This window comes from Strix aluco, chromosome 1, assembly GCF_031877795.1.
Source record: "Strix aluco isolate bStrAlu1 chromosome 1, bStrAlu1.hap1, whole genome shotgun sequence".
Taxonomy (NCBI): Eukaryota; Metazoa; Chordata; class Aves; order Strigiformes; family Strigidae; genus Strix; species Strix aluco.
Window position 1 is genome coordinate 159,002,684 of NC_133931.1, and position 26,963 is coordinate 159,029,646.

At 39.2% G+C, this 26,963-nt stretch overlaps 1 protein-coding gene across 1 annotated transcript in view; it reads right to left on the reverse strand.

Annotated features, from left to right (window-relative positions):
• CNTNAP2 (contactin associated protein 2) overlaps positions 1–26,963 on the reverse strand; it is a 1,208,164-nt gene that overhangs the window by 216,708 nt on the left and 964,493 nt on the right. Inside the window, exon 14 of the mRNA XM_074842898.1 lies at positions 17,255–17,411. Within this exon, the coding sequence (XP_074698999.1) occupies positions 17,255–17,411 (157 nt within the window). The remainder of the gene's footprint in view (positions 1–17,254; positions 17,412–26,963) is intronic.

Below are 26,963 nucleotides of genomic sequence, written 5' to 3' on the forward strand. Positions count from 1 at the left end.
ATTTTCAATACAAGTGAGTCACACAAGTGTTCCCAGACACAACTAGCAAGTGTTTTACAGAGTGCCAAACAAATATTTTTACCAAGATGCAACGTATTTGTGTTTCTCTGTGGTTGAGACAGACAGTAAGCTCTTCATTTAAACCAATCTCTAATTTTCAAAACAATTGGAGCTGACGTTGGATCTTTGTGGTTTTAGGAGTAAAAAACCATAAAAATCAGAATAGGTTATTGATACCTCTTTGACTGAAGACATTGTTTTATTTTCCAGAAAATAAGCAAAATGGCAAATATTCAAAAATACAAGCAGAGAATAAGTTTCTGTACTATATTGTTTGCATTCTGCTGAAATAAAGATGATAGTGGATGAAACCTGAAAGTGATCTATATCAGTCCTGAGACTTTGCTATGAAACATTATTCTTAATAAATTATTTTTATAACAAAGATTTATTTTACGATGTGTTGTCAGTACAACTGTTTCTCCTCTGAGACAAGCATATGAAAGTCGCATTACTTACATTGACAATTATTAATTACTTTCTTTTAATGTAATACAGCCCAGGATACCAGTGAGGATCAATGATCTATTACTGTATTTGGTCTTTCATGATCACAAGGAAAGCCAGTACTTACTGTAAATTATTACAATACTAAATTATGAGATTCCATTGGTCTGCTTTTTTACAGTATGTGTCCATAATATGATATGATGACATACAAAAGCTGTCAAACTAATGGCAATTGTAACAGTTAACTATTGGAAATAATAGCTGTTTTAGGATGAGTTTCTGCCAAAGACCTATCTCCCTGTGATCGAATTCCCACACATGATAATCTTCAATGTCTTGCTCCTCTTCCACTTTCTCACAAGCCCCACATTTTTCCCTCTTCAGCTCTTCCACTTTTCACCTATCCCCTAATTAAATCATACTGTATCTTCTTAATTATCCTTTTGTGGCTTTCCATTATAAAATTGAGATGAAAATATCCCTTTTTAAAAATTCTCTTCATAGGAGAGTTTACAAAGATGCCTCAGATTAACAATTGTGTCTGTATAGTTTCAATTCCCTTTTCATAGATTTTGTGGCTTTCATCCCTTGTTGCTGGATTCTGACTAAAACAGTTCAGTTGCTCAACTTTTTATTTTATTTTTTGGCAAATCTATTCTTGTGAGGGGGCATAAGAAAGAGAGTCTTCTGTTGTCAACTGTCTCTGATTTCCTGCCATTCTGCACACCCACCATGAAAAGCTCCAGATCATTCTTCCAAGAATACCACAAATTCCCTTTATATGAAGGTCAGATGACACATCTCTACAAAAATAACTGTATATAAGTCCTTTTATAAAACTTAGGTCATAATAGTCTCTGTGTAGATGTAATCATACACATTTCTGCACTAACATTCAGTTGGTAGGCTAAAAAACCAAATACATGATTTTCTTAATTGTACAACTAAAACAATGATATAACTAGAGATATAATTTTCCATTTCCCCCTACAAACTTGAACTATTTCATTCACACATTGTTATGCTTACCACCTACAAAAAGTGCTCCGTATAAAAACCTCTCAGTTAAAAGACTGAATCAGCATAAATATTTCTAAGAGGTGAAGTACAAGAGTAACACCGGCATTCAGAAAACACACGATTTAGCAAATGAAGCTGAACTACTCTGATAATGAAAGCAAGAACATGTTTTGCCTACATTTTGATTCCTTATAATACATATTTCATCATGTTTTGCAGATGGCAAGAATAAAACTGACATAGAGCCAGGGAAGAAACAGACCCTGAATTTTGCAAAAAACCTGCATCTTGTTCAGACTACTTACACACAGAAAGTGAACTAACTCATAATCTACTAGAACACTGCTGAATTCATCTGAGAAACAAAGTCAGCTGCCAGACAGAGGAGTGTTTCCAGATGCCTTTCTTTTTCCTATTTACTGAGGTGGGTTTTTTTATTTTTGTCTATTGTTTTGTTACACCCCCCTGACAGGCAAAAATGTATCAACAAATAAACATAATTTGAATCACAGTACTCTCTTTGCCTTCTCTCAAAATACAGAAAATCTTAGGTCTGTAATTTTATGAGGACTTTATAGCCCATCATAAGACAGTTGCATCATTTTTCAACTAAATCAAGTCCACAAATTTCAGGAAATGCATGTAAGCCAGCAACAGCATGTCGTTTAACAAATGGTAGAAAATAACTGCAAGATCCCAGTATTATGAAGCCTAACCCCTGCAAGCTCTGCAACTGGACACTTCAATATTCAGCTTGGACAGCTTGTTAAATATACTAGAGTTAAAAAGTTATTCCTTACCCATTTCCTATAAATGCAATAGGAAATTAAAAACTGAAGTATGCATTCAGAGGGTGCAGTAACTCTCAATGCCTTTACTTCAGGTTTTTTCATCATATCTATGCTCTTCCGTGGCAACAGGGAAGATACACAATTCTACAAAAGGTTGTTAGAAATACCTGATTTAGTCATCAATAGCTGGTTTAAATCAAGTGTTCTAGTCTTTGAAAGGGTCCCTGTTGTGCTTACATCACCTTCACATTAAAAGAAGCTATGTGTGTTTATAGATATATTTATATACACACACATGCTTACATACATACATACATACAAAGAGGTAACCAACTCAAGCTGAAACATGGGAAATTTTGGTTAGATATAAGGAAAAATTTTTCATCACGACAGTGATCAAACACTGGCACAAGTTGTCCAGAGGGATTCTGGGATGTCCATCCTCAGAGGTGTTCAGGACTCAGAAGGACACAGCCCTCAGCCACCCAGTCTGATTCTGTCGGCCCTGAGCAGTAGGTCAGACTAGATGATCCCTGGACTCCACTTCCAGACTGAATTACTCTGTGATCTGATGAGCGTATGTATGTATAGATGAGTATAGTGCAAAACCTAAACACCCTCAAAGAGGCTCTGAATTGATCTGTCTTTAGCAAAAGTATTTAACAAACTTAAGCTTCTGCTGCCCAGATCAGTTTTCCCAATCACCTCCTCAGTTCTTTACCTTACAGTTAAACAAGACAACATTTATCTTTATACCAAACATCTTTTTGCTTTTCTCCAGCTTTCACAACAGAAGATGATGATATTTCCTGTTTATCCTTTAGGTCTATTCTGCTTCACAATCATCACATATGGTAATTTAACAGTTAATAAAGTGATATTAATAAAGTGAGCTAATAAATTATATTTCTGAGCTTTCTGGTCACTTTTGCCATCATCTATCTGCTACCTTGATTCGAGGCATTTGCATCAGTCAATGTTATCTATTTTGTTGGCTTATTTTTACAGTCCTTAAAAGAATTCAGTTCCTCTGCTTTTAATGTCAGTGATTAAAAATGTCTTGTTCTGGGCTTCTTTACTGAACAAAATGGCAACAGGAGATATTGTCAGTTTTAAGAGCTTTATTTGTAAGTGTTCTGTGCAAATGAGGAGTTTGGATTTGATTCCTGGGTCTTATAAAATCCTTTAAACATTTCTGATGCAATTTTCTTTCAGGAACAATGGGTAAATATCTGAGATTTGACATTAAGACTCTTAAATTCATACTCTTTTGCAAAATGTTTTAACTCAAGAGTCAAACTGTTGACCAATACATGTTATTATGACATTTTATGTCATACCCATCAAGTAACTGGTCTCAGACATGAGATTACATGCTTAGTGAGAACATTTTAAACATTTCTGTTTCATGGAAATAATAACTGCAAAATCATTTATGCTTTTCCAATAACAACACAAAACTTCTGCATCATAGATATAGATTTTATATTTTCTGTATACTTTCTTCATCACATTTTCTAACACTGTCAGAAGATTTTATTTTATTATCTTTAGATTTGCCTGCTTGATTGGAAATTGACTTTTTCTTCATTTTCATTTGGCTCTACTTTCTTTTTAGCAATTTATATAAATAAATATATATACACTCAGGTACTTCAATAAAGGCAACTGCACAACAGAAAGAACCCATAACTCAAGAAAAATTATACTTCCCTCAATCTACATTTAACATAATCTGTTAAAGATCTTCCACTTGACCAAAAGCCAGGCAAAATATAGTGTTTGCGATAATGTAAAGGAATACACATTATTAGCTGTCTGGAGATATTGGTTTAGACAGAACAATTTCTTCCCAGTAAAACATTTCTTCTTCTTTAGCAAAATATGAGAAAAAAATCCATCTGAATCCCATCAGCAAGCTTGCTCATATAGGCACACTTTTAGTGCAGAGAATCCATGTAGCATTTTTAATGCCAATTTAAAGACTATTGAAAACAATATGAGATAAAAATGCAACAAATTACCTTGGACCTGATTTACAAAGTCTCCATTGCATACTCAGACAGCTCTTAAAAACTTTGAGAGATCTCCAGGGATCCTATTTCCTACATTTACTAATTTGTATCATTATAGTATTCTGCATGTGAACAGGAGACAGAGGGAAGAAAAATAGCTGGAGAATTGTGGGGTGGTTGTGACTGGGACAAAATGTCTAGCCGTGATTAATTACAGATAAGTAGTAATTTGGAAAGCTTGGGGCATTCATTCATTATGCAACACACACACACAAATCCCCCACAAAATAGGAGTGAGACATGAGTGGCAGCGAAGATAAAACCACACCTGATCCATATTAAAACAATTTATAGAATTTAAACTTCTTTTACAAGTCTAACTACAAAAAATAAAGTAAAATCAGTTTCTCCCTTTTCTCTTGGTGTTAGAACCATTGCTCAATTTGCAGACTTTATATCAAGTCACTGGTTGCTTGGAGTGTTTATCATGGACAGTGCAAGCAACCTTCCTCTTTAAAGCAAAATAATGCACTATTCATATAACAATAGTTCCCAGGCAAACAGTAACATTGCAGGTGACTCTTGTCTTTTCTTTTTTTTCTTTATCAGTTCTTTTGCAGTGGTAAGAATCTGCTGGGCAAATGAGAAAAGGACAAAGAATGACTCTGAAATGCTGAAGTTCTGCAACTGCTTGAGTGATGAACTGACATGGTATTTTGATCAGTGGCTCTGAAGAAAATATCCCCATCAAGCTTTGGACTTGATACAAAAAAATCTATCTTAAGGGCTTCTTGGCTCTCTCTTCCCCCGCCTCCGCTTTCCCTCCCCCCCGCCCCAATTACTTCCTGTCTCCCCTTATACATACATATATATCCTGGTACACCAGTGAAAACAGATATATCTTTTGTTTACACTGGAGGCTTAATACCTGCAGCTTGATGGACTCCCATGTGATTGTTTCAGCTAAAATATGACTGCTAATAGTAGTAACAGCCAAGCATGTGCTACAGTCTTCATCTACCCTGTAACACAGGTTGTCACACATTTCAGATGTCTTCTACATAGGATTGCACTGATTCAGAGAAAAAAAGTCAGAGGAGTCCTACAATTTAATAAGAAAAGCACTCTCTTCAAGAGATAAGCAGTGTCAGGTACTGAGTGAAATTCACTGGGCTGGTCAGCACTGGGGTGATTTCATCTTCATAGCACTGCACTGAGGGCAGAGTTATTACTCTTTAAGTTAGCACACAAATAAAAGGAAGGAAGGAAGGAGGAGAAAATAATTGGCAGCTGAAAGTTCCGCAGTGCACAGGGCTCAGTGTACTCTGCCCTTACCTGACAAGCTGTGACATTAAGGTCATTTACTTTAAAGCTAAGACCATAAGGTTTTCATTCAGACTAAAAATTCTGTGTTTCTAGGCAAGACATAGCAGACATTTTTGTTCTTGGTCACTTTGTTTGTCACACTAATCATGAAGTCTAATAAAAAGAATAAAAATATGCTGTGAATTACATCTTAAATCATCTGCATGATAGAGAAAAAATTCATGTATCTGCATTTTCACCTGCTAATTCATAAGTGAGTGTGAAAAACAATGTTTGCAAGTTTCATGATTTAGTGAATTCCCAAACTTCTAATGCCTTCAACCTGCATTAGTTCAGGCTGCAAATCTGTCAGGTCCCATGAGCTACATACATACGGCTGTTGTTGGTACTCACACAGAACATCTCTAAAGTAGAAAGAGCAGTCTAGGATCCTGGGTTTGCCCAGATCCTGGACTAGAGCTGCCAGCTGTGGGATATGCATTAGCAATACAACAGAAAAATTAGGGATAGCTTCAGGGCAGCAGGTACTGTCCTTCAAAGTCTACATAAAACCAACAGCCTGAACACTTACTGTGCAAGAGATGATATGTCCTTCATCTTCCCTCAAAGTAACTTTTAAATCACTCACATTAGTCTTATATACTTATTTATGATTGTATGAACATTGAGAAAAAAACAGCTCTTTGGTGTTTCTAGACAACTTTGTCTAATCGACCCATGGTCTGCAGCTAGAGTCCTGTGGTGGCACTAAGGCACAAGTAAAGGAGAATTTGAAAGGCGCTACTTAGCACATCTGTAGCGTGGCTAAGTGCTGGATGGAGTTCAACTCTTCACTTTATCACTTCCATCTCCCAATCTTAAACAGTTTTTATCAGTAACAAAAACATTCAGCCTTCTCTTGTGGGAAGAATGCATAATGGATAAACACAAGGCATATATAGTTTTTATTAAAAAAAATATAGAACAGGTTACAAAAAAAGAGGATAGAATTCACTTCATGGGAAGATTCCACATTTTCTGGCATGCAAACGCTGTTTCAGTATTGTACACCAGTTACAGCTGATGAGTACAGCCGAGAAGTACAGAACAGGCAGCAGCCTATTTAATACCCAGTCACTTGACCCTTTTCCCTACTAGGGTAGTTTTAATGGCCAAACTATAACTAGTACGAATGAACTTCCTGGATTCTGGCTATCTGCTTCTCTGTTGCTAAAAGTTTCATCTCAAACCTATAAATCATTTGGAAAAAAAGTACCACCAGCTGCATTAAATCTAACATTTCCTAAGGTTTGAATGCTTGACTTTCTGTCTTTAGTGTGCCTCTTCATGCAGATTTTTATTCTGTGCCATTACATACTGTCATAGTGCTAAATTTTGATTGACTGGAATTATCTTAACTCTAGGTGCCAATGTCAATGTACAGAGGAACTCTGAAAGGTAACCCTAAAAACCTACAAAAGGCTGTCTAGATTTGTAAGACTACAAGAAAAATGACCATAGGAAGTAATGTAAGTTGTCAGCTAAGCTTCCCTGCCTTCACCCACAAAACTAGCTTATTCCTTCAGTATAACTAAAAAATAAATTTTGATCAGCTTTTATATGGTGAAGAGATGTAATTACTGCACACAGTTACAAAACACGATTATGAATTGCGTTTTCTGGTCTGCCATTTCAAAGATGGCCTTTAAACTCTGCAAAAACTTTGAATTATAGTTTTCAAAGTGCTGCAGCCTATTTCTATACAATTTCCTCCATTTCTAGGAAATTGAGGTTCATTGCTTTTATCAGATGCTAGGCAAAACAACAGGACGTCAAAATCTTACTAGATAATTTTCTGTTTTTTATTTTATTTTCTGGTTTCATGTAATACAAATGAGTATGTGTTCTTGTTACACACAGGCCTCTGTATTTTAGCAAAAATGTTTTGCTGGTTACTACTTAAACATATGGCTACATTATATAAATACTTGATTCTTGTATGCAAAACAAAGTTAATCTGTCTGGTTAAGTTGGAAATTTTTCATATGTATATATATGGAGAGGGAGAGGATATTTATAGTCATACATGTTCCTCACTGCACCTTCTATAGTCCTTCAAGTTCTTTTAGGTATATTCATATTTGATCCCTTTTCTTTAAGATTTCTCCACACAGTCCTACAGATAGTAAGTAAAGTTAATAAAAATGTGATCAAGTAGAGTCACTGGTAAGTTCTCAGTTTGGTTTTTGGTTTGTGGTTTTGTTTTTGTTTTTTTTTTTCACACAGAATGTGTAACCTATATCACATAAAACCTCTGTGGAAACTCCAGTTGCTCCCAAATGGGAAAGCAATGGTAAAAAAATATCCAAAGACAGTGTCAGCAGCTTTTAAGGAAGGATGGGAGAAGCCCGTGTCATGTAAGTGGCCAGTTCTCTCTGCATCAGCAGCTCTGTTACTTGAGAGTGCACAAGGTTAAAGGACATTCAAAAGGATTTTCGAAAGTGTCTAAGGGAGTCAGGAAATGAAATATCAGTGATTTCAGTGGGAATTAGTACGTATGATACTTAAGCTGTGGTGTCTACCAACAGCACCAGAAGCCTTTAATATCCTGTTAAATCTGGTTACAAATGACCTACCTGTCATTGCCACAGCCACAGGACGGCATTTCAATGTCTACCCATATTCCTGTCACTCAAACAACTCATGTCAATCTGAGGCCTCTTTAATCACCTTTTCCCATGACCTGAAACTTTCTTCTGAAACCCCCACTGTAGGAGAAGAGTTGTGAAGGGAAAGGGCGATGTACCCTGCAGAGCATTCTGGCAAACACCTAACAAAAATAAAGCAATTTTACAGGCTAAAGAAAGAAACTTTAATTTCCAAACTGTGACAGACGATAAACAAGAAAATGAGGCTCCCTTCTTCTGTTTTCATGGTCATTTCCTCCATTTGTCAAAACCACTGTTATCTTCAAATTCTCCTTAAATCCCTTTTGATAATCTTTAGGGCTACTAAATAATTCTTGAAAGATTAGCAGTCACGTCAATAGTCATCAGTGAAGTCCATGCCCTACTTTGTAAGCTGAAGTGCATTCTCATCAGGACGTGCTAAAGGAAAAAGCTTCTTATGTCACCTTTTCCCAGTAAATCCACGCATAGCATCATATTATGTCTTCTCACATATTGTGGCTGCTGTGTAAGAAAAAGTAAGGAGACTGTGGTGTAGAAACTTCAGCCAGTCTGGGTGTTTAACTGACTTTACAGTCAAAGGCAAGTAGAAACCATAATTTCTTTGCAGATCCTAACATTTGTTACTTAATGGGTACAGTTTGTCCATCTCTACAATGACAAACATTTTTTAAGGAACTGCATAAATAGTAATAATAATAATATTTTTTTATTCAAATAAGATAACTTTTTTTTTTTCAAAAAGCCTTACATTTTACCTAAAATTACTCCTTTGAAGAGATTTTGTTTAACAGCAACGCAGGGAATTTCTTGCTACTAATAACAGCAACCTCAGTAGAGTTTATTCTCTCAAGATTGAGGCAATCTGACTTTGAATGTCAACCACACACTCTTTAATAAATGATCTTTGTTAGCAAGCAAAACTAACCTTTTTTAATAATCTGATTCGCTTACCTCTGAATTAATTTCATTTTGGATACAAGTCATGGATAATTTGGGAGTAAGGTTTATTTTGGTAGGATTGCTCTGGGTAAAGCTCTTCCCACTTGTGTTTTTGTTTCTTTACCAGGACAGAAATGATTATTTAATATTTACATAGCAGCAACAACATGGGCTTCTCTTAAGAATCATGTTCTATTTTAGATGGTGTGTGCAAATACATACAAATTTTAATTCCATATCTCATATTCCCTGTCAATATCTACTGTTCGGTTTATCTACCATCTGGGCCTGGTAATCAACACATTAGGCATGTGCAAAATAGCTCTACAACTCACAGAATGCTCTTTTCTATTTTATTCAGACAGACAAGGTGTAAAGTTGCTTGGTGAACTTTTGAAAAGCATTAATAGATAAACCATCCAGATTTAAGGTATCTCAAGCCTATGGTGTAAGTTAATCCCTGGAAAAAATTACACTGTAACTGAGTCCATAATTAACACAGTTGGTTGTGTACTTACACAAAACTATTCAGGTACATGGTAAAAAAAAATCAAATCAAACACAAGACTTAGGAAAAGCAAGTATTTCAAGCTGCTTAGAGCTTTAATTTGTTCCCTGTACCTGTCACCATGATAAAGTCCTTGACTAGTCATTGATTATTATTTTTTCCAGAGGGCTCCAGCATTATTCAGCACAGGAGGCAGAAAAATACTCATTTAGTAAAACACTGATCACTATCCTAATTTACTCTCATGTTTCAGTATGTGGGCCACATTTTATATTTAATGTGTATTTCAACTCTTTCTATAAAGACTGCATTTTCTCATTGGATTTTCTATAGTGCTCATTTCTACAGTCCATGATTGCTTCATAAATCTACCTATCTTTGCAATATCTCCGTCAGGTGAGTATCTTGCATCATGTCCATTCTTCAGATTGGATGTTAAGGCTGAAAGATGTTAAGGTTAAAAGCACACATACATTTTTAGTGCTCAATCTGAGATGCCTGTAGGTATTTGTTGTTGCTGTTTTGGAGGACAGCATTAGATACATTCATAGAGATCTCTTACTCCAGTTGCAGCTGTGAATGTTTGGTATTTCCATAAACTGGACCTCTGGGTTTCCAGTTAGATACACAGAAAATTAGGATCAAACTAATGACTGCTCTGTGAAGAAATGGCTTATGAACCTTGGCAAGCATCACACAGGAATGTGGTTCCAGAGGCAGAGTTAGAACCCAGATCTTCAGGGGAGCATTCCCTTATCTTTGTTATGAGATTGTTCATCAAACTGCAATTCCATTCTTCATTTCTAAAACAATTTCTAACTTCTACAATAAAAATTGTAGACAATATTTTACTTATACTACACCATTCTGATTCAGCCTGACCCACTCTTCAGTGGCTCCCCAATCTCCTTCAAAAGGACTGCCCTGCACTTCAAAATATGAATCTCTCTTTTATTCTTCACCTTTCATTCCCACAATTTTCACTCTGCTGACTTCTTTTCCCATTTTACTTCTTTGCCTTTTCTAATATAGCTGTTGCTCTAGCTACTCCGTTCCTCCCCCTGTGTCTTCCCCCTGACGCCCCCTCACCCCCCCCCAAAAAAAAAAAATCAGATACAAACTTTTTCCACATTGTCTGGGCAGGAGCAGAAAATCATTGTGGGCATACCACGATCAAATGCAGTGCTCCCAGCTATGGTCAAGATAAAAAACTCTTGTAAAAAAGTCCTACCTGGCCTCTTAGCCCCAGTTTGGCATTTACTCAGCCCTTCTGTTTTAGGGCACTGTAAGTTCTTCTAAAATAAATTGTGCTGATGAGCTAGTCTGTGAGCTGAGACCTGTCTGCTCATCATAAGCTGCAAAGATCCCTGTACTAATAGTAATTTCTGCACTGCGTTGGAATACCTACGTAACTCTATTGCAAAGGCTTACTACTGTCTATTCATGATGCCTGGATTTTAGTTCTGGAGTTACCTCAGTCTGTCCTTGCTTGGGGATCCTTGCATCATGCTCCCCTCTGTACCAAAGTAATGCTTCCAATATTCCTAAACTAACACTTTTTTACCTCTAAGGATGAGCAGATATACTATAGTTTACCTAATACTTGGAATACATAAAGTTGTAAACACAAAAGCGAGGTTTCAATGGCTCATAGAATGGTTGAAAGGGACCTTAAAGACCATCCAGTTCCAACCCCCCTGCCATGGGCAGGGACACCTTCCACTAGCCCAGGTTGCCCAAAGCCCCGTCCAACCTGGCCTTGAGCACTGCCAGGGAGGGGGCAGCCACAGCTGCCCTGGGAAACCTGTGCTGGTGCCTCACCACCCTCACAGGAAAGAATTTCCTCCTTACATCTAATCTCAATCTCCCCTTTTTCAGTTTAAAACTGTTATCCCTCATTCTATCCCTATGCTCCGTGATAAAAGAGTCCCTCCGCAGCTTTCCTGTAGCTCCCTTTAGGTACTGGAAAGCCGCTATAAGGTCTCCCCGGAGCCTCCTCTTCTCCAGGCTGAACACCCCCAACTCTCTCAGCCTGTCCTCACAGGGGAGGTTCTCCAGCCCCCTGACCATCTTCGTGGCCTCCTCTGGACCCACTCCAGCAGGTCCATGTCCTACTGATGTTGGGGGCCCCAGAACTGAATACAGTACCCCAGATGGGGTCTCACCAGAGTGGAGTAGGGGGGGAGAATCCCCTCCCTCAACTTGCTGGCCACACTTCTCTTGATGCAGCCCAGGACACGGTTGGCTCCCTGGGCTGCCAGCGCACATCACTGGCTCACAGTCACTTTTCCATCCACTAATAACCCCAAATCCTCCTCAGGGCTGCTCTCAATCCACTCATCACCCAGCCTGGATTTGTGCTTGGGATTGCCCTGGCCCATGTGCAGGATGTTGCACTTGGCCTTGGTGAACTTCACGAGGTTTGCATGGGCCCACCTCTCCAGCCTGTCCAGGTCCCTCTGGATGGCACACCCCTTCCCCAGTGTGTCGAACGCACCACACAGCTTGGTGTCGTTGGTGAACTTACTGAGGGTGCGCTCAATCCCACTGTCCATGTCACCTACAGAGATGTTAAACAGTGCCAGTCCCAACCCTGACCCTTGAGGAACGCCACTTGTCACTGCTCTCCACTTGGACACTGAGCCGTTGGCCACAACTCTTTGAGTGTGACTGTCCAGCCAATTCCTTATCCACTGAGTGGTCCATCCATCAAATCCTTGTCTTTCCAGTTTAGAGACCAGAATGTCGTGAAGGACAGTGTCAAATGCTTTGTACAATTCCAGGTAGATGACATCAGTTGCTCTTCCCTTAGCCACCAATGCTGTAGCACCTTTGTAGAAGGCCACCAAATTCATCAGGCATGATTTGCCCTTAGTGAAGCCATGTTGACTGTCACCAATCACCTCTTTATTTTCTTAAAGACTCTTGAGGACTTATCTCCTGCCCTCTCACCATGGGCTGCAGGGGAGTCACTGCTCCAGCACAACTTCCCTCTCCTCCTTCTCCTTTCTTCCTTGGTGTTTGCATAGGTATCTCCCTCACAACTCCCCCTCCTCTCAAGTTCCCCTGCTTAAATATGTTATTGCAGAGGCACAGCCACCATCGTTAATCGGCTTGGCCTCGACCCAGAGGTGGGTCCGACTTGGAGCTGAGGGAGCTTCAAGAAGCTTCTCACAGGGGGCCACCGCTATAGCCCCCTCCCCCACTACCAAAAACCCTGACACACACAAACCCAACATAGTGCCCAAGTATAGTTTCCCAGAGGATCTGCTCCATGATCTTGCTGCAAACAGAGGTGACACTGACTGGTCTGTAGTTCCCCGAGTCTTCTTTTTTTCCCTTTTTAAAAATGGGGGTTATTTTTCCCCTTTTCCAGTCAGCAGGAACTTCACCAGACTGCCACGACTTCTCAAACATGATGGATAGTGGCTGAGCTATTTCATCCACCAGTTCCCCCAGGACCTGTGGATGCATCTCATCAGGTCCCATGGACTTGTGCACCTTCAGGTTCATTAGATGGTCTTGAGCCTGATCTTCTCCTACAGTGGGTGGTTCTTCATTCTCCCAGTCCCTGCCTTTGCCTTCTGCATCTTGGGCGGTGTGGCTGGGGCACTTGCCGGTGAAGACTGAGGCAAAAAAGTCGTTGAGTACCTCAGCCTTCTCCATGTCCCAGGTAAACAGGTCTCCTGTTTCCTTCTGGAGAAGGCCCACATTTTCCCGAGTCTTCTTTTTATCACCGATGTACCTATAGAAGCTTTTCTTGTTGCCCTTGTCATCCCTGGCCAGATTTAATTCTATCAGGGCTTTGGCCTTCCTGACCTGATCCCTGGCTGCTTGGACAGTTTCTCTGTATTCCTCCCAGGCTACTTGTCCTTGCTTCCATCCTCCGCAGGCTTCCTTTTTGTGTTTGAGCTTGTCCAGGAGCAACTTGTTCATCCATGCAGGCCTCCTGATGTTTTTACCTGACATCCTCTTTGTCGGGATGCATTACTCCTGAGCTTGGAGGAGGTGATCCTTGAATATTAACCAGCTCCCTTGGGCCCCTCTTCCCTCCAGGGCTTTATCCCATGCTACTCTGCCAAGCAGATCCCTGAAGAGGCCAAAGTCTGCTCTCCTGAAATCCAGGTTAGTGAGATAGGATGGAATGTATGCATGTTTTCACAGCAACTGGATGCCTCTCTGAGCCTCTTGATGGCCTCTGCCCTTTCTGAGCTCCCATTGCTACCACTGGCTGAATCTACCTGCTCATGCCAATTCTTCAAAAGTGCTGTTGCAGATACTGGGGTCAAAACCAGGAGCTCTTTTGCTGTCACCAGAGTTGAGCATGGATGTGCAGGAGGCCCTGGTTAACATTCTGTTCCTAATAACTGAAGTCACTGAGGTCTCCACACCTCTGGAGCTCACTTGCTTTTTAGGTATTGATCGACTAGGCTAGAGAGAATTCCTAACTAGGACTCCTCAAAATAATTCCAAAACCCAAAAGGTATGACTTTGGACTCTGCCAAAACTAAACTGAAAAAATTAATCTTGAACAAAACATCCTTAAAGACTATAATGAGGTTTTCAATTCTTCTTGCGATTTACACACACCACAGATTAAAATATAATATTCAGCTGTATAACTATTTTTCATAAATTGTCCTGTAATATACAGTAGTTTTCCTGAAAACCCCTGATACATATCCAGAGAAATACTGTATAAATGCGTTCTTGTTTGAAGTTCTGAGTAAACAGTTGTCTACCTACTGTGACAGTAATCCTATTTTAGATTTTAAAAACATCTAATAATTATATTAATCTATTTATTAGTAGATTCCATACAATCTTAGTGTATGTAGGGGGTGCAGAGGTTACAGAAAAAGATTATTTAGTGAACACTGTTTATTAAATTATCATTTGCAACTCTTAGAGAAGCCACAAGAAGAGATCAAAAGTCAATGTTATTTCCCTTGGTGTAAAAGAAAACAGTCAACATATGGTACAGAGACTATTATTCATGGATACACATCCAGTGCCTCAAGCAATAAAAACTCTAAGTGCTCCTAATACTGCCATTATCATAATTGTTATTACAATATCTTCCCTTTATCGTTACCATTTTGTCACAGAACCAAACCTCCCTCCCTCCCGCCACACTGCTCTAGTGCCTATGTGTGAGTGGAATCCCCAGACTTCATATTCTTTTCTCTGTCCATAACTCTAGCTTTGATGTTCAGGACCATGACTAATTCCTCTGTCTCTAATACTGACTTTTCTATCTCTGTAGTGTTCTATAGTTTACCCCATATCATAGTTAACAGCAAACTATCCTAACAACGTCAAAGCTTGGGATGGCAATGTCTGTGGCAATGTTTGATTTCCCACATCCTCATCTATCATTTTTGCAGGGCCTGGAAGATTTTCTTTATTAATCTGATTTTGTGTTTTTCATACATTGCCTATGACACCAAACTGGGAGGAATAGCTGACATGCCAGAGGGTCATGCTGCCATCCAGAGAGACCCTGACAAGCTGGAGGAACGGGCTCACAGAAGTATCATGAAGGGAACAGTGTAAAGTCTTGCACCTGAGGAATAACCAACCGACACACCAGTATATGCTGGGGACAACCCAGCTGGGAAGCAGCTTGGCAAGAAAGGCCCTGGGGGTCCTGGTGGATGTCAAGTTGAACATGAACCAGCAGTGTGCCCTTGCAGACAATAAGGCTTATGGTATTCTGGGCTGCCTTAGGCAAAGTATCGCCAGTGGGTCAAGGGAAGTGATCCTTCCCCTCTACTCAGCACTGGTGAGGCCACACCTGGAATACTACGTCCAGTGCTGGGCTCCCCGGTACAAGATAGATGTGGACATACTGGAGAGAGAGTCCAGTGAAGGTCCTCAAAGGTGATGAAGGAACTGGAGCACCTCTCTTATGAAGAGAAGCTGAGAGAGCTGGGACTATTCAGTCTGGAGAAGAGAATGCTCAGGGGGATCTCATCAATGTGTATAAATACCTGCAGGGAGGGTGCAAAGAGGATGGAGCCAGGCTCTTTTCAGTGGTGCCCAGTGACAGGATGAGGCAATGGGCACACACTGAAACACAGGAGGTTCCCTCTGAACATCAGGAAACACTTCTTTGCTATGAGGGTGACCAGACACAGGTTGCCCAGGGAAGCTGCAGAGTCTCCACCATTGGAGATATTCAAAAGCTGTCTAGACACAGTCCTGGGCAATTGTCTTTAGGTGTCTCTGCTTGAGCAGGGAGTTTGGACTAGGTCCCTTCCAAGCTCAACTATTCTGTGATTCTGTGGTTCTGTGATTTCCCGTAGTATTTTTTTTTTTTTAATCCCTGACATACCATTAGATTTCTGTAGCTCTATATTCATTGATAGCTGTATGAATTTCTCAATTATTAACACAAAATGGTTAATGAACCAGTACTGATTCAGTTACCAACAGGTTGCTATTAATGAGAAAAGTGTTCCTAAAAGTATGGTTCCAATCAGTCACTGAACATTGCATAGCATGTAAAATATGATGCTGCCTGTCGTGACAAGAGACACAGATAGTTAAATGTAGTGTTCCAAGAGCACAGAGAAGGTCTTACACAAAATGATAATGAGCTTTACACAGTAGGTTTATTGTTAGAGTGTTAATGGGGAATATCAGAGATGCAGGTTTAATTCTCTTTTCTGCCTGAAGGGATTTAAACCCACATCAATTACCTCACAGCAGACTGCCCCTGTTACCAGGCTGTAAAATACTCTGGGGTAGGACTTCCTCAGTCCCTCTGTTAAAATTGTTCCACCTGGGATGAATCAATAACTATTTATTAGAGAAGAAACTAGAACCAATTCTCACTGTCTCATCCCAAATGGGCTACAGGCTTGTATTCTCAACCAACAGGCCAATGAATATTTAATTATCTCATGCTAAGTGCAGTAGCTTCCACTGAAATACACAGCTTCATTCCATAATACTTTTCAGACTAGTTCTTAATATATTTTTCTCATGAAAGACGGATAATGAGAGCTGGAGTCACTAGATGAGAAATTTCAACTCATATCTCTCATATTCTATAGGCAAATGCAGCAATAGTACTCCAAAAAAGAGAAAATTTGGGAAAAAAAAAATGAAGTTGCAGAGATAAAATTAAATACTGTCTTGTAATATAACTGAATATGATGGAGACAAAGTTACATGGGCAGCCAAAATGTTGGCTTTTCCTATTAGAACTTGACTTTGCAATTTTAGCATTCTTGCTGTAGCTCAGTTGACTTGAAAACATAAATATATTTGACAGTCACAGATACTGTGAATAAAATGGAAATGAAGAGATGGGTAGACACTTCGCAGGAGGGATCACAAATATATTTTTGCCTTTGTTCTTTGGTAAGAAAAGAAATATATAAACAGAAGACATTCAAAATAATAGCAGTATTGTAAAAGTTAAGAGATTTTGGTCATTCTCACCCTGCCTTCTTGTAAACCACTCACCATTGCTTATAATCAGCATCACAGTTGCAGTAGTACTTGGGATCAGTACAGTTGCGTTCGATGCCGCAGGCACATTTTTGAATGCCAGGTCCTGATCCGCCCCAATAGTAGTGCTTCTCATTGGCTTTTCCAACCCACCAGGTATATGGATTCCCTTCTGCAAGGAATGAAAATGCAAGGTTATGATGCATCAAAGAGGTAGAGCTCCATAATGCATTAACTGGGCTCAGGTGTTTAATATGCAGATGTTAACAACATATAACTGCACAGCCATCCCGCATTTCTGGCAAAAAGCATTCCTATTATTGAGCAATACAAAGGACCTTGCCAGGTAAACAAAACACACTTTATTTTCTGTATTCAGGCAATTGATAATGATTGTAATTAATTAAATATTTTTTATCTTGTAAGCTCTTCATTTAGCTTTTTAATTGTTCTCCGTTTATATAATGAAAATATGTGGGCAGGTTCCATAATTATTTCAATTAATTTCAAATTCGTATAGTAAGCTATCAGATGGATTATTCAATATTTGACCACAAATGCTGCACAGAAAAATGCATTCATTTTCTCCTTCTTTTTTTTTAAATAACAGCTTTTAATTGGAAATTAATCTTTCTTCACTGGAAGACAAACATGTTCATTATGCTCTCTCCAGCTGGTCCAAAGCAAAGTGTAAAGACATATTATCAAACTTCAAAAACATCTTAACCATTTTTTTAAATGTATAAATTTTTTTATTTAATACTTGAGCAAAGGTGATCTGAATTTTGATATAATCATATTTCTTGGCATTGGGTCTGTAACTTGCTATTTTCATATACTGCTCTAAGTTTATTTCTAATGCTTTTGGACTAACTAAGCCTCTTATGTGTAAATAAAAAAACAGCCTCTACTTTAATTTCTAATTTGAAAAAACACCCTTACTGAAAAGTTTCTTTTTGTTCCTCCAGTTCAGCAAGAGACAATTATGAGTTTAACTTCAAACCTATGTGAATAACTCAATCAATCTCAATGTACTTATCTTAGTGATTTTTCACATTTAGAAAACATGATTGAACTCAGCCTATAAACATGTTTCTTTAAAATGACCTTTTCCCTCATCTAATCTGCTGCTGATATTTTCTTATTAAATCCAAGAAAGCTATTTACACGGAATTCACTTATTAACAAATTTTACAAGTAAAATTCTACACAATAGACATTCTGCTTTTACTAATTTCCTGTTTGTGCATCTCACTTATACATCTCCAAAAACCTACTTCCATAACCCTAAAAATAGCCATTTCACAATTAGATTTCATCATCTAGACCATAAATCTACTTATTCCAGACATATGTTGAAAGTAATTCACACAGAACTCTAAAGAAAAATAAATTCCAGAGATGGAGAGAGCAACCAAATATCTGCACACATTAAAAAACCACCAAAACCAAAAAGACACAGCTCTCTGAGAATACTTGCTTTGTTCAATTCTTTTGAAATGTTAAACATCATATAAAATAACACTATTGAAAATACAGTAATGTGAAAAATTCATGGCCGCTGAAGGTTTTTATTAGATGTTACTATGCTGCACAGCATGACCATTCAGCTCTAGTGCTAATGCAATGGGTATGGTAATAGCATGACTTGATTCTAGACTGTAAATTGGTCATTTTAGCATCTGTGACTCAATTGTCATGGAACTAAGCTCTGTAAGTTAGAAGAGTGTGCTGTGTGAATGCTGCAGCAGCGTTTCCACACTGCAATACAATCTATCAGAGATGAGAGTACATAGCCCTGGCTTCCAAATCATTATTTAATAAGCATGTAAGGGTAAATGTTATCTTTCCACAGTGAATGACAGAATCGTTTTTATTGATACAGGATCAAACTACAGCATTAATGATGTTTGAAGCTCTTATTGTATTTTTTTTCCCTCTCTCATCTTTAAAGTTAGTTTTTATGCTGTGGTGGGAATGCTGTAGTTTTGACTGTTAGTCAAAATTCTCTTTGTTTACACCCTTCCTGTCAAGTGAAGGATTGCATGATTCAGTCAGCAAACACTTCACTGGGAAGCAAAACTGCTAATTAAAGCACCAGAAGAAAACAAATTACTTAGAATTGTCAAAAAAAAGGATTAAAAATTCAGAATCAGGTAGAAATGATTAAAGCAGATGAAAGCAGAATAACAGACTACAGTGATGGGTGTCACAGACCACTATGACAGACATGAACAGGGCATGTTTTAACTCATTTAAAAGACAAATGGCATACAGTTTTAAACTCAGAATGTATTCTTGTGTAGACAGAGCCATTTTTCACATCTGTTGTTTTCAGTGTGCATATATATTAGCTAGGCATCTGTCCCCATTTGGATGCACTCTTCTTCATTCTAAAGAAAACACCTACCCGCAGGCTTGGGAACACAAATGAATACTAACGTGCATGATTAAATTTCCAGAAAGGTCAAGGAGGGAACATATGATTCTAGGGGGCTTGCATTCAGCACATATTCTGCTAGCCACCCCCACAGCCAGTAATTCCAGCACTGCCCTTGCAGACATCATCAGTGGACTGTAATTGCCCAGCACATTGTGCTAGGGCTTGCAACAGAGGGGCTCTTCACAGACAGCTCTCACTAGTTGGACACCATGCAGCGGGGCAGACTTTCCATTAGGACAGAACACCATGAAGTGGAATAGGATGAGCCTCACACCAGACTATCCTGCACCACAGTGGTCATATAAGAGGTTCTAGAACTCCTTGATAGTCTATGATTAATAAAAGAAAAAGGTGGGGAGACATGGTTGTGTCCCATTTGCTTTGCGTCAGCCAAATGAAAACAGCCCTTTGCGGCCTTCCTGCTTCATCTCAGTCAAGAAAAAGATGGGCTGCATTTTTTCTGGAGTTCATAAGTTCCAAATCAGGAATGCTATGCAGATATATTGCAGACACCACTATGACTGGGCATAACAAATAGTAAAACTATGCTTTGGAGAGACTAAAGAAATAATAGAAAAGAAAGGCTAGAAGGGATAAGGATCTTTCATGCAGGTAAAAAAATATTTAGAAATAGGATCACTCTTCTCTCACACCTCACCATCTTTTATACCTCTATAGTCTCCTTCTGAGGATGTGAATCCCTTTGCTTCAGAGCCATTTGCTTTTTTTTTTTTTTTTTTTTCTGGTTTGGAAGGTTGGAAAGGATACTCCAACATGAAGACTGATCATTAATGGACATAATTCTAAGCATCAGGGCATTTTATCATACATGATTTTTCTGCTAAAATATCAATACTATTGGTTTTATGGCATTAAAAGTATATAAATTCAATTTAAGGACAAAAAACAGTGGAAGAATGAAGTTATATATAAAAGTTGTCAAGTGTATTGTAATGACAAGTAATACCAGTATGTATTTTTTCTGTTTTTGAAGTTATCTTTTCTTACCATAGGAATAAAATTTTGTGTTATGGGATAGCTTTTTTTGTTGTCAGTGATCTACTGCTTTTTTCTTCCAAGGTTTTGTGGACAAATAGCATCATGAGAAGAAGCAGCAGGAGAGATAATCTCTGCCTGCCTTGGGATTTTGGTTAGTCAATTCTTGACACAGAACTACTCCTTGGGCACAAAATAGTCTCCTTCAAGGGCTGCTGAAGGAAATGTTTAAGTTCATATGTACTGAGTCATAACCAGGATGCCTCTCCATTTCCATTCTTGAAGAGAAGCCATTTGCAAGGTGCTGTGTGCTTATTACTCGGCCTCTTTGCAGAATGGTGGTATCAGAGTAAGATGTGGATACCAAGAAAATGGACAAAGATAGACAGCTTTTAGGAGGTTCATTAACCTTACAGACAAAGATAATAGCTGTTGTGTGAGAACAGTCTTCTAAGGGCAAAATCATAGAATCATTCAGGTTGGAAAAGACCCTTGAGATCATCGAGTCCAACCATCAACTCTACTCTACAAAGTTCTCCCCTACACCATATCCACCAACATCTCATCTAAACGACCCTTAAACACATCCAGGGATGGTGACTCCACCACCTTCCTGGGCAGCCTATTCCACTGTCTGACCACTCTTTCTGTGAAAAATGTTTTCCTAATGTCCAGTCTAAACCTTCCGTGTTGCAGTTTAAAGCCATTCCCTCTTGTTCTGTCACTAATCACCTGTGAGAAGAGACCAGCACCAACCTCTCTACAATGTCCTTTCAGGTAGTTGTAGAGAGTGATGAGGTCTCCCCTCAGCCTTCTCTTCCCAAACTGAACAGTCCCAGCTCCTTCAATCACTCCTCAGCCTGATCTTATTTTAATGGGGGGTGTGGACAAAGGAGTATGGCCAGAACATCAGATTCAAACCATATTTTTAGTGATTCAGATATACCTCTCTCTCACACAGAAAGAAGTCTTTAACATTTACATGCAATACTGTTAACAGTGGTTGCAATAGATCTGTAGTGCTGGACTTTGGTTAAAATTAATGCAAAATATAAGTTCTTATTTGAAATCATATGCAATGTTAGCCCAGATTTGCAGTTATTACATCAAAGCATGTAAAGAATCTGGTCATCAAGTGTTTTCTTTCAATAAGTGCTCCCCCTCTACAGAATATTTAGAAAAAAAGTAAAGGACTAAGAGAACTTTGTATTCTCACAGATCTTTGAGTATCATAAAAAAGTGATTCCTTTTCATCTCATAAATGTAGCTTTGTGTGAACCACTTCATTTAATATAAAAACATACCCAACAAAAGTTAATGTAGTATGAACAGAACTCTTAACAGTCAATAATATATTTATTTCTAATGTCGCCAAACAGTCTCAAAATGTGTAACTTTTGAAAGTACACTTTATAGTCTACTAAGAATTTAATAAAACCAATTGGTTTTACTATTTTTAAATGCTACTGATTAATTACAATGGCATCACTTTCAATATTTTAGGGCTGTTATTTCAGAGCTATTCTGTACCAGTAACTGAAGCTGCATTACCAAGAGAACTCAGATTAGGGAACTAAATAAAGTGGACAGATACTCCATGGCACTTTGCATTCAGTAGGCTCCATTCACAATACAGCCCTCAGAGGGCTGATGACTGTTTTTCTCATTTGTAAACTACCTGGAGAAGCTAAATGATTATTTCATGCACCATCCTCTTCCCGTAGCAAATTCTCCTCCAGTCTCTTCATTATTCCTTCCTTAAATGACAGCACTTTTTGCAACAAGGATCTGCAAAGCCTGGCTGACTCCTATGGCTACTGAAGAAAGACTGGAAGCGTGCGACTTCTGCTGAAAGGGAGGAGGCTGTTCTTCACTCCAACAATTACTCTTATACACCTTTTCCAACTTCTGGAAACAGAGAAGCAACAGCGGTGACTATCCAAGACTCTTGGTTCTCTGTTCCTGCTCTTTCTCATTCCTAGCACTTTATTTTGGGAAGAACAGCAACAGAAATTAATATTGGCAGCACTGCTGAGAACATGGCCTGGAGTTCTGTGCCTGGCAGGGGAGGCAATATTTAAAGAAAAAGATCTGAGTTTGGCTATTACTTGTGGTTGATTATCTTTGCACTCCCTCAGCATTCATTCACTGCGTTAAGGATGCTAGAGGGTATATTTCTGCCTATTCCTTTTAGTGTCTGTTTACAGTTTCACTGCCCATAAATTTGCCTAATTCCTTTCTGAACCTGTATATTCTATCTGCATCTGCAGCCTCTTGTGGTGAACCAAAGCAAGCTACAACTTGCTCTGGATAAGAATTATCCTGCTTCTGCCTCTCAGGAAATTTTCCTGATCTCTATCTGGTCCTTAAATTCAAAGGGAAGGGTTTATAAAGGAAAGGCTAGGAACACTTTCAAACTGAAGCCAATGTCTCAGAACCTCTGAAAAAGGAGACCAGCGAAAATTGCTCACTGGGGACTAACTTTAACAACTACATTTAGCTGTTCCTCTGCAAGCAATTAGGTGCTAATGTACTGGACTGGATAGCGTTGATTTGACCTTTTTTTTTTTTTTTTTTTTAAATGGGACCGTTCCATTTATTCATTACAAATTTCCTAATAAATACTAAGGAATGCCAACAACAATCACACTATGTGCATAATTCTTATTATTTTCAGAAATTATTCTTTTGTTCACTTCTTCACTTTGTTAATGGAACAGATTAAAACAGCACAGGTTGAATTAACTGCCCAGTTCTTGTTATTGGCGGAATGGCCCCAAAGATATCTTTCAAAAATGAACCACAATTTCAGAAGCTTAAATTAATCATAGGTAGAAATGAAAACTATTTCCCATGGATAATATAAGATGATGAAATTAAAGAAAAAACTTCAAAAAAAGTCAATCTGCACATGTGGAAAGGCAGGTATAATTCTTCTATTTTTGAATGAAATATATTCTTTACACATGCGTTTTGCATTAAGCTACACTATAACACACAGTACTTTTAGCCTCACACAAGAGTAACTTGATCTTAGGTCATGGTTCATTAGACCCAGTGCAAGAACTCTATCTGATATTGCACTGAAGAAACAGGCACTGAAAGAATAATGTTGTCACTGTTTGAAAAGTTCAGCATGCTAATATGGCTGTGCACTTCATGGCTTCCACCTTGCTTCTTATTGCCATCTTTTTTTCTTACTCCATCAGCAGTATCTATTCCACTCAGGTCAAATAATTTTTTATGCACATTGTGAGCCATTTATGTCAGCTTTTGAACACTTAGTATTTGGAAAAAATGAGCAAATGTGGTTGATGTCACTCATGCATTAAGTACATCCACATGTTCCAATTTAGGATTCTTAAAATCAAAGGTGTCAAAGCTGGGTAGGCTTTGCTGACCTAGTTTATTTTGTGCTTATTTGATTTTGCTCATCTTTATTATGTGTATGTTTAGGACCAATATGAAGCTGATTAGACATTTTGCAGGTTTGCTGTCCCTGTCTTGTGTTTTGCAAATGCCCGTCTAGACCGAACGTGCAGCTGCTGAGGCGTTTCATGGCAACAGCAGAAACTCCTAACTGAGGATGCTCAACTGTAGAGCAGATTTTGCTCCTGCTTGCACCCCAGGTGGATTGTGAGCAAGCTGTGTCAGTTTAAGTGATCATCTGGAAGGATGAATTATTTGAAACTGAGAGCAAAGAGCTGAGAGAAGGATCTGGCTGGTGGGTCACATTTCCAGATTTCAATAAAAGTACCTATGCAGAAAGTGACCTCTTAAGTGAACCTTCTAAGATAAAATGACAATTCATATATAATATCTATATGTGATGGTACTGAGATTTTTTCTCTTTTAATTAATATTTTTTCAATTTTCCATTTTTTCAGTGATATTTCTTGCCCTCTATTGTGTTGTGCAATATATACACATGAATTTGACATTTTTAAGTGAAGTAAATTCTTATGTTGTTATTGTCATTTTGTTAACTTATAAATATTTTTTCTTTGCAACCAGCTAGAAAAGGTATAAGGAGTGCTTAGTATTTATGAAAAGAAGTTGCATCAGTGGTGTCCTGGGTTCAGCTAGGATAGGGTTAGTTTTCACAAGAAGTTGGGAGGGGGCACAGCCAGGCCAGGTGACCCCAACCAGCCAAGGGGATAGTTGACACCATGCTGACATCATGCTCAGTACCTAACTGGGGGAACTGGCTGGGGGGAGATGACTGCTTGGAAAGGGGCTGAGCAATTGCATTGTGCATCACTCACTTTATATAATCATTTTATTAGTATTGTTGTTATAATTTTCTTCTCTCCTTGTGTTGTCCTTGTGTTAAACTGTCCCTATCTCAAACCACAAGGTTTTACCTTTTTTCTTCTGATTCTTCTCTCTATCCCATCGCGGGGAAGAGTGAGTGAGCAGCCGAGTGGTGTTTTTGTTGTTGGATGGACCTAAACCACAACAGTCCTTTTCGGCGCCCAACGTGGGGCCCAAAGAGTTGAGATAACAGCAAAAATCTGACCACAGTGTGTTAAGACAAATCCGCTATAGCCATTTCTTATATTATTCAAATAGTTGCTGGTCAAAATGTTGGTTCATCTGTTCACATGGTGGGGTTATGCAAATCCTTACACGCACTATGTATTTCCTGCGGTGATGTTTATCACCTGTGGGAGATGGATCAGGACTATCATTTTGCTGTACTGGGTAATGTCAACTTATGATATGATTACATCGCTGGTCATGAGGTTAAACTGGTATTCATATGTGGTGTTGTTGTCATTCCTGTACCTCAGACACTTCTCAGAATTTACTAGTAATCATCTATGGGGATGAAGACAGGAGGGGATACTTTCTCCTTCTTGCTAATTATAACAGTTTTTGAGAATTTTGAACATCCTTGAATGTGATCAACAAGACAGCAGCTATGTCTCCACTAACTAGCAAAAAGGAAACACAAGCTTTCCTAGATGTTGTGGGTTTTTGGAAAATACATATCCCAAATTACAGCCTGATTGTAAGCCCTCTCTATCAAGTGACTTGGAAGAAAAATTATTTCAAATGGGCCCCTGAGCGACAACAAGACTTTGAACAAATTAAACGGGAGATCGTTCATGCAATAGCCCTTGGGCTGGTCTGGGCAGGACTAGATGTTAAAAATGTGCTCTACACTGCAGCCAGGGAGAATGGCCCTACCTGGAGACTCTGGCAGAGAGCACCAGAGGAGACCCAAGGCTGATCCCTGGGGTTTTGGAATCAAGGATATAGAAGATCAGAGGCCCGCTATACTCCAGCTGGAAAGGAAACATTGGCAGCATACAAAGGGGGATTTGAGCTGCTTCATAAGTGGTTGGTACAGAAGCACAGCTCCTCCTGGCACCCCGACCGCCGGTGCTGGGCTGGATGTTCAAAGGGAGTGTCCCCTCTACACACCATGCAACCGATGCCACGTGGAGTAAGTGCGTTGCACTGATTACACAGGAGGCTCGCAGAGGAAACCCCACTCACCCAGGAATTCTGGAAGTAATCACGGACTGGCCAGAAGGCAAAGATTTTGGAACATCCCCAGAGGAGGAGGTGATGCATGCTGAAGAGGGTCTGTTGTATAATAAACTGCCAGAAAATGAGAAGCAATATGCCTTGTTCACGGATGGGTTCTGTTGCATTGTAGGAAAACACTGAAGATGGAAGGCTGCTGTGCAGAGCCCCACAAGACGGGTCACAGAAACCACTGAAGAAGAAGGTGAATCAAGCCAGTTTGTAGAGGTGAAAGCCATCCGGCTGGCCATACATATTACTGAGTGAGAAAGGCGGCCAGTGCTCTATCTCTATACTGACTCATGGATGGTGGCAAATGCCCTGTGGGAGTGGTTGCAGCAACAGAAGCAGAGCAACTGGCAGCGCAGAGGAAAGCCCATCTGGGCTGCTGAATTATGGCAAGATATTGCTGCCCAGCTAGAGAAGCTGGTTGTAAAACTATGTCATGTAGATGCTCATGTACCCAAGAGTCGGGCCACTGAAGGACATCAAAACAACCAACAGGTCAATCAAGCTGCTAAGATTGAAGTGGATCAGGTGGCTCTGGACTGGCAACATAAGGGTGCATTATTTATAGCTTGGTAAGACCATGACACATCATCTGGCCATCAAAGAAGAGATGAAACATATGAGATGGGCTCAGGATCAAGGGGGGGACTTGAGCATGGACACTATTGCACAGGTTATCCATGAACGTGAAATGTGCTGCAATCAAGCAAGCCAAATGGCTAAAGCCTCTCTGGTATGGAG